This window comes from Paroedura picta, chromosome 3, assembly GCF_049243985.1.
Source record: "Paroedura picta isolate Pp20150507F chromosome 3, Ppicta_v3.0, whole genome shotgun sequence".
In the NCBI taxonomy this organism is placed as follows: domain Eukaryota; kingdom Metazoa; phylum Chordata; class Lepidosauria; order Squamata; family Gekkonidae; genus Paroedura; species Paroedura picta.
In genome coordinates, this window is record NC_135371.1 from 165,009,181 (window position 1) to 165,016,573 (window position 7,393).

The 7,393-nt window shown below is 48.5% G+C and overlaps 1 protein-coding gene across 4 annotated transcripts in view; it reads left to right on the top strand.

Annotated features, from left to right (window-relative positions):
* STAT6 (signal transducer and activator of transcription 6) overlaps positions 1–5,414 on the top strand; it is an 81,078-nt gene extending 75,664 nt beyond the window's left edge. For all 4 annotated transcript variants that reach the window (XM_077329226.1, XM_077329224.1, XM_077329225.1 and 1 more), the window contains 3 exons: positions 508–597; positions 2,830–2,979; positions 3,917–5,414. In XM_077329226.1, the coding sequence (XP_077185341.1) occupies positions 508–597; positions 2,830–2,979; positions 3,917–4,031 (355 nt within the window). In that variant the 3' untranslated portion in view covers positions 4,032–5,414. The remainder of the gene's footprint in view (positions 1–507; positions 598–2,829; positions 2,980–3,916) is intronic.
* Positions 5,415–7,393: the final 1,979 nt, after the last annotated feature.

Below are 7,393 nucleotides of genomic sequence, written 5' to 3' on the forward strand. Positions count from 1 at the left end.
CCTAGGCCTCCGCGCATGGCCTGCCGCCTCTCTCCCCCCAGGATTATTCCTTGAATTCTCAGCTTTGATTATTTTTCAAAAAGGAAAAGCATCGAGCTCCTCAAGAGGTACGAAGCAAAGCATGCAGATGTTTTTCTTACCGGGTTGCTTGTTAAGTAATGAACTCCCCAGCCTTCTGGTCGGCAGAGGCAAACGCACGCAATTTATTACTGAGACACTTAGCAAAACAACTTCAATGTAAACGAAAACAGGAGTTGGGTTTCCTGCCATTTCTCGGTGATGTCATGGTGGGCGACATTTTGTCCTCAGCTCCTCTCTGTGATGCTGTTTCTTGCAACATATGTAGTTTGGGGTAGTATTTGGCAGCATTTGCTGGCAGGGGCTCATCGGAATTGTAGTCCATGCACATCTGGAGGACCACTCCTGGTTTAGACCATTTGCCCCTGGTTTGTTTCTTGTTCCTTTTCCAAATCTTTGATCGTTGCTTTTGCTTTGTCCTCCTTACAGCCCCGCACAGGGAATGTATCCTCAAGGCATGAACCAACTGAACATGCCCTCCTCTTTGAATCCAAGCTATGAAAGCCCAGTAATGGAAACGTAAGAGTCCCTGCCTTTTTGGTTTTGTTTAAGTTAAGATCCAAACAGATGAGGTACAGGGAGATCTGTGACTGCATCTTTCCAATGATTTCTGAACGGCAATTGCATCTATTCTTGTCTTTTTGCTGCCTACACATCAGGCTTCCTCAACTGGGGTTTCCTGATACGCCTGGAAGGATTTCCCAAATGGGTGGGAGTTTATTTTTTATATATGTTTTAAATTTGTTAAACATTTATCAGGTGATAGGATCATATATGGCCGATGGGCTTAGGGGGGTGGGAAGGGGAGGGGCCCCAGGTGGGCACGTACACAGCTATGCTTCCCATCCATATTCTGTACCATTGTGCCAGGCCTGGGGTTTCTCAAAGCCTGAAAAAATGTTTTGGGGGTATCTCAACAGCAAACCAAAGTTGAGAAAGGCTGCTATATGTTTTTATCGTGCCCTTCTTCCTAGGAACTCAGAAGAAGGTTCATTGTTCCCCTCCCACATGTATTTTTTAAAAGGAAAATGTGTATCCCTTTTCATTGTGGAGTTATAAGGGGAAGGACATATCTCCACAATGGAGGGGAGCTACAGACTTACTTTTTAAAAGGCAGATGAGAATTTGGAGGACCTGGTATGTCTGTTGTTACAATAGTATTTTGATAATAATATACTAGTGAAGCAAAAACCTTGGTATCCTGGGGAAGGAGGATATCCAGTGTTGAGGGATCAGAGCAGGAAAACTTAATGGAAATAAGCAATGGTGAATTCACACATGCCCTCCCAGTGTGGAAATGTGCCACTAGTATTGCTTGCCCATGATACGTTATGAATCATCAGTATATATATTTCCATTGTATTTATCCCGACGGTTCTTGGATACAGTTTTGCCCACTGAAACGAATTCCACGAATCAGAGAAGCCTAAATAAATTTGTGTTTTGATTCATTGATTCTTTCTGCTTCCCTCCTTTTGGAAGGCGGGAAAGCGAAAGGGAGTCCTGAAATGGCGGCTGGCCATTTAAACCCTCACTTTTGCTCCCCCTCCCCTTCCAAAGGGAGAGAAGTGAAAGGGACTGCTGGAATGGGTTGTAAGCTTACAACCGTGTCAGCCTTACAGCAGAGAAGCCTCTTGGTTGGATCAGTTGCTTGGCAGGGTCTGTGGGGCTGTCAGGCTAAAGCTTGGCCTTCCTGCGGTTTTAGCAGCCGGGATCAGGGTAATTGGTGCGGATCTGACTTGTCAACTCCATGCCTGCTTCCCCCTCCTCCTCCTCCTAGGGGCCAGGTCCAAATGGCCAGGTCTGCTTGAGAGAAAGACCCCGTCAAACAGCCAATCCTGAGGATCAGCTGTTGGAGGGGTCTTTAACTATTCCTCCAGCAGACCCCGATGCTGCAGAGAATCAATTCACAGGACATCTACTGAACTAAAAAAAATTTTTTTTTTGCACATCCCTAAATATCCCTAATGAGCCTCTTGTGATGCAGAGTGGTAAGGCAGCAGACATGCAGCCTGAAAGCTTTGCCCATGAGGCTGGGAGTTCAGTCCCAGCAGCTGGCTCAAGGTTGACTCAGCCTTCCATCCTTCCGAGGTCGGTAAAATGAGTACCCATCTTGCTGTGGGGTAAACGGTAATGACTGGGGAAGACACTGGCAAACCATCCCGTATTGAGTCTGCCATGAAAACGCTAGAGGGCATCACCCCAAGGGTCAGGCATGACCCAGTGCTTGCGCATGGGATACCTTTACCTTTAAATATCGCGAAATAATGGGCATTTTTAATGTGCGAACATCTTATGTAGCAGCCATATGGACAATGCAATGAAAATTCATTACAGAAGTAATTGTCAACTGGCAAAATGTAAAGGACGTGGAGACACAAGCTGTAAACATCCAGGAGGCCGGGCATGAAATGTGCTCTTCATTAGTGAGCCAAATTCCATACGGTGCATGTAGAAGCCACAAGCGTAAAGCTCCAGCATCGTATCACAGGATCTCCGTTATGTTTCGGACAATTTCAAAAGTTTAAAAACCAACAGTTTGACACAACTTGACGTGAAAATAATTTGACGTTTAAAAATTGAACATTTTAAAAAACAATTTTTAATGATGTTTTGATGTTTTCACATCTTATGCAACAATCTGATTCTTGCAACTTCCCCCCCCCATCCACTTAGCCAGCCAGATGTTGAATTCAAGCTAGAATTTCCACTTCGTGGTGTCTCTTCTGATGGCCTTTTTTGCCCCTCCAGTTTACCTCTTGCTCACGATAACGAATGGATGTCTGCTTTGCCCCTTGGCCCCACGGATTCACACCTCTTTCATCTGGAGCAAGCCATGAGTATCGGCCTGTCTGACTCACCCCTGCACGGAGACATGGATTATCCCATGCTGGACCCATCGTAAGTGTGGCAAGAGCTTTCAAAAAACACTAGTGGGTAGGAAAGAGCAGATCCCTTCCCACAACAGCATTCATTGGGAGTTTTCCCACTGGGCTTGGACCGAGCATTCATCTCATTCCTTGCAACCCCTGACCTCCAAATGCAGAGAGCGTGGTGAGCCCTACCCCTTTCCTGGAGGTCTTTAGAAGGGAGCCCCAATAACGAATCAGAAATGGGTTCTATTTACATGGGCAACACACAGTTCTTTACAGTTGTGGGTTGTGGGAAGAGGGCACAGTCGTTGCAGGAGGAGTCATGCGGTTAGCCTCGCAAAACAAGCTACAAAATGGAAGGGGTAAACAGGTGGAGAGAGAGATGAGGGGGCTAAATCCGTGGGGAAGCTTTGAAACCTGCAGAAATAGGGCTGGCTCCTCTGCCATTGGAGAGGGAGCCAAAGATGACAGATAGGTCTATCAGTGGGCTGGCTGGTAGCCATGGGGACTGAGGGGAACTTCCTGATTCAGAGGCACTAATGCTCTGAATCCTAGAGACAGGAGGCCACATCAGGGGAAGGCCTCGGCCTCTCTGCCCTATTGTTGGCCCTCCAGAGGAACTGGTTGACCACTGTGTGAGATGGCATACTGGACTAGATGGACCACTGGACTGATCCGGCAGGGCTCTTCTGATGTTCTTATTAGAGAAGACGTCAACCTCTCTGCCTTGTTGTTGGCCCTTCAGAGGAACTGGTTGGCCACTGTGTGAGACAGGATGCTGGACTAGATGGACCAGTGGCCTGATCCAGCTGTTCTTAAGGAGGGTGGATTCATGGGAGATACCTGGGAAAGTGACCAATCACAGAACATTTCAGGGCAGAGGAACTTGGCATGAAAGAGTCATTCCTGAATTGTCCTGCAGGTCTTAGCATCGCAGCTACCCACCTTCTCTTTTTCCTCCCTAGAGTGCCTGAGAACGCGCAAGAGTCCTCCATCTACGATCTGGAACAACTCACCTTACAACCCCTGTATAACTATTCCCACAGTTCCGGACCCAGCCTGACCAATCTGTGTTCATAATCTTTGCACCGGATATTTTGGGAAAGACTTTTATGGACCTTCGTGGACCGACGACGGACGCCTTTGGCAATTTTTCCATCTAAGCCGAGGGAGGAAGACCACACTTTGCCTCAGAGCAGTCAGCCCGAGCGCTGTACAGAACACAGGCTTGCCTCTGCATGGTGTCTCCTTTGCTACTTGGCACCGTCCTTGGGAAGGGAGGGGGGGATCGTGGCCTTGGCTGCTTTGCACTTTGCGCTCCTCTCGAGAAGCGACCCGCTATCCCTGGGCTGCAGCCTAGATGACAGCTTTAGACTCAGGCTCTTCTTCCGCTTGGCTGGGCTACTGCTCTGGGGAGAGTAGAAAGGCGGGATGTTTTGCGAACTAAAAGAAAAGACATACTGGTGCTTTTATATATCCTCTTGGGCAGCGAGGCACAAGGAGGTACTCAGACCAGCTGTTGCTGCGTCACAGTCCCTGCAGCTGGAGAGGAAGTCGCTCCAGTCTCCTGCCCGGAATTAAGATTCCGCACCCATAAATGTCTCCTCCTTGCACTCCTTCCTTGTCTGCTGCACCAAGAGCTTCCGTTGAAACCCTATTTCAGACAGGACTTCTGGTTGCAAATCCATAATGGGAGGATGATTTAGGCCTCAGGAGGGACAAGGCAAAAAATAGCAAGGGGGAGGGAAGGGAAGGATGTGACATGGGGAAGAAGAAACGCAACTGTGCTAAACCTAGGAAGTGAAGTGGGAGTGGGGATTAACCCCCTAATTCAGGGGTAGTCAAACTGCGGCCCTCCAGATGTCCATGGACTACAATTCCCATGAGCCCCTGCCAGCGTTCCCTGGCAGGGGCTCATGGGAATTGTAGTCCATGGACATCTGGAGGGCCGCAGTTTGACTACTCCTGCCCTGATTACTTATTTCTTCTGCCTGTACCTTGCTGAAATTTGCTTTGCAGTGAATGTGAACGAATGTACGCTCTTATGCCCGGCACCTTTGGTGTTGCTGTGATTAGCAACGCTGAACGCAAGGGGAAAAATCACAGCGAGTATTGACTGCCTGTTAGGATTTGCTGTCTTGCAGGAGTGCGGAATGCATTCCGCGGGAGTGCGGAATGCGATGAATGCTGTGATTAGCAACGCTGAACACAAAGTGGAAAATCATTACACCGCGAGTATTGACTGCCTGTTAGGATTTGCTGTCTTGCGGGAGTGCGGAATGCGATGAGGGAAATGGGGTCGTGTAGGAAGGGAGCTGCCGAGACCTACCACGGGGCCCCAGACAAAGGTCCCCCCCTGGGTCCCCCCATATGACCATGATTTAAATGAAATATCATAACCAAACAAATCACTTGCCTTACTGTTACCTTGAATCTAGAGTAATTAAAGAATCTGCCTGTCTGTCCAGTTTGTATTGATTGATCTATATCCTGCCTTTCTCCCCAATGGTGACGGAAGTGGCAGCTCTGGGCTGGGAAATCCTGGGAGATGTTGGGGGTGGAGAGGCAGGGCTGTTCAGCTGGGTATAATGCCATAGAGTCCTCCCTTAAAAGTGTTTTCTCCAGTGGGTACGATTCTGGTCATCTGGACCCATTGTAAGAGCGATGGGGTCCCCTGGAGAGGAGCATAGTCCCCTGATTAGTTCTTCTGACGTGATGAAATGTTTTCTGAAGGCATATTTCCTGAAAATAGCTTTTAATCAGTAGCTATTATTTTGGAAGAGCCTCTTGTGGCGCAGAGTGGTAGGGCAGCTGACATGCAGTCTGAAGCTCTGCCCATGAAGCTGGGAGTTCAATCCCAGCAGCCAGCTCAAGGTTGACTCAGCCTTCCATCCTTCTGAGGTCGGTAAAATGAGTACCCAGCTTGCTGGGGGGTAAATGGTAATGACTGGGGAAGGCACTGGCAAACCACCCCGTATTGAGTCTGCCAAGAAAACACTAGAGGGCGTCACCCCAAGGGTCAGACATGACCCGGTGCTTGCACCGGGGATACCTTTACCTTTTATTATTTTGGAAGTCTCAATGCATTTAAGAGTCACTGAAGCAGTTGGTACAAACTTAAATGGTACAAACTTAAATGGACTCCGGGGAATGGTAGAGGACAGGAAGGCCTGGAGGATCATTGTCCATGGGGTCGTGATGGGTCGGACACGACTTCGCACCCAACAACAACAACAACAATGCACTTAAAAAACTGCTGCGAAGAAGCTTGGGCCAGAATAAATCACGTTCACCTTCGTGGCTTCTGTGCAGTCCCCCCTGCCACGGAGAATTAACTAGCCAGCTGAAAGCTCCCAAGAATGGTGGCCCCTCCCCTCACAGCGTGACTTTCCCGCCCAAAGTCACATGATGTGGGAGGAGCCAAAACTCTCCCCTCAGTCCTCTTTTTGCCGCTGCAGGAGAAGGACACTAGCTGATTGACTCTGCTAGATCGCCTATCTGAGGAGAATTTCTGAGGAGAAATATTTTTTCAAAAGTTAAGAAAAATCAATTTAATTGCTCATGGCACTCTTTAAAAAGTGTTCCGAGTGTGGAGCCAAGATGGCCCAGTCAGACAATCACACAAAGTGTCTTTTGTGCCTTGGGGAAGGGCACTCTACACCAGGGGTAGTCAAACTGCGGCCCTCCAGATGTCCATGGACTACAATTCCCAGGAGCCCCCTGACAGCATTCGCTGTCAGGGGGCTCCTGGGAATTGTAGTCCATGGACATCTGGAGGGCCGCAGTTTGACTACCCCTGCTCTACACTAACTGCCCTTCCTGCAGGAAGCTAGTGATTTTTGCCGAGACCGGAAACCTGTGGGAAACGATAGAAACGCAACTGGATTCCACTACAAAGCCAGGTATGCATAACGACGAATTCCACTATTTAAAATGGCGTTTTTTCATCCCGCAACCAATTTGCCACATAGATCCTTGTGCGGAATGGCCCCTAGTCTGCTAGTCTCAAAACTTCCTTGCGCCCCCAGTGGCTGCTTCCAGAATGACATGTAACAATAAGCAAAAAGACATTTGACTAGTTTAAGCTTGAGGTTGACTTCAAGGGCCTTCCAGCTGAATTAAGGAGCCCCCTAAATTTTGCCCCCCCCCAAGTCTGCTATCAGCAGCCCTTGTAACAGAGCCTCGTTTTCCCACATGGCTGTTCTTGTAGTGGGGTGTGATGGCAGAGAGGCAGAAGGGACAAATATTTGACAGGTCTGCATATTACACAGACCCACAAGGACTCACCCAGGCTGGGAAAGGGTACCCAGATGAGCAAATTTTACAAGCAGCAGGGAAACCTCCCATCTCCTTGATGCATATACAAAATTTGGGGCTGCAGAACCTTAAACCCAGATTGACTGATACCTCCTTTGACATTTAGGGTTAGGGAAGACATGATA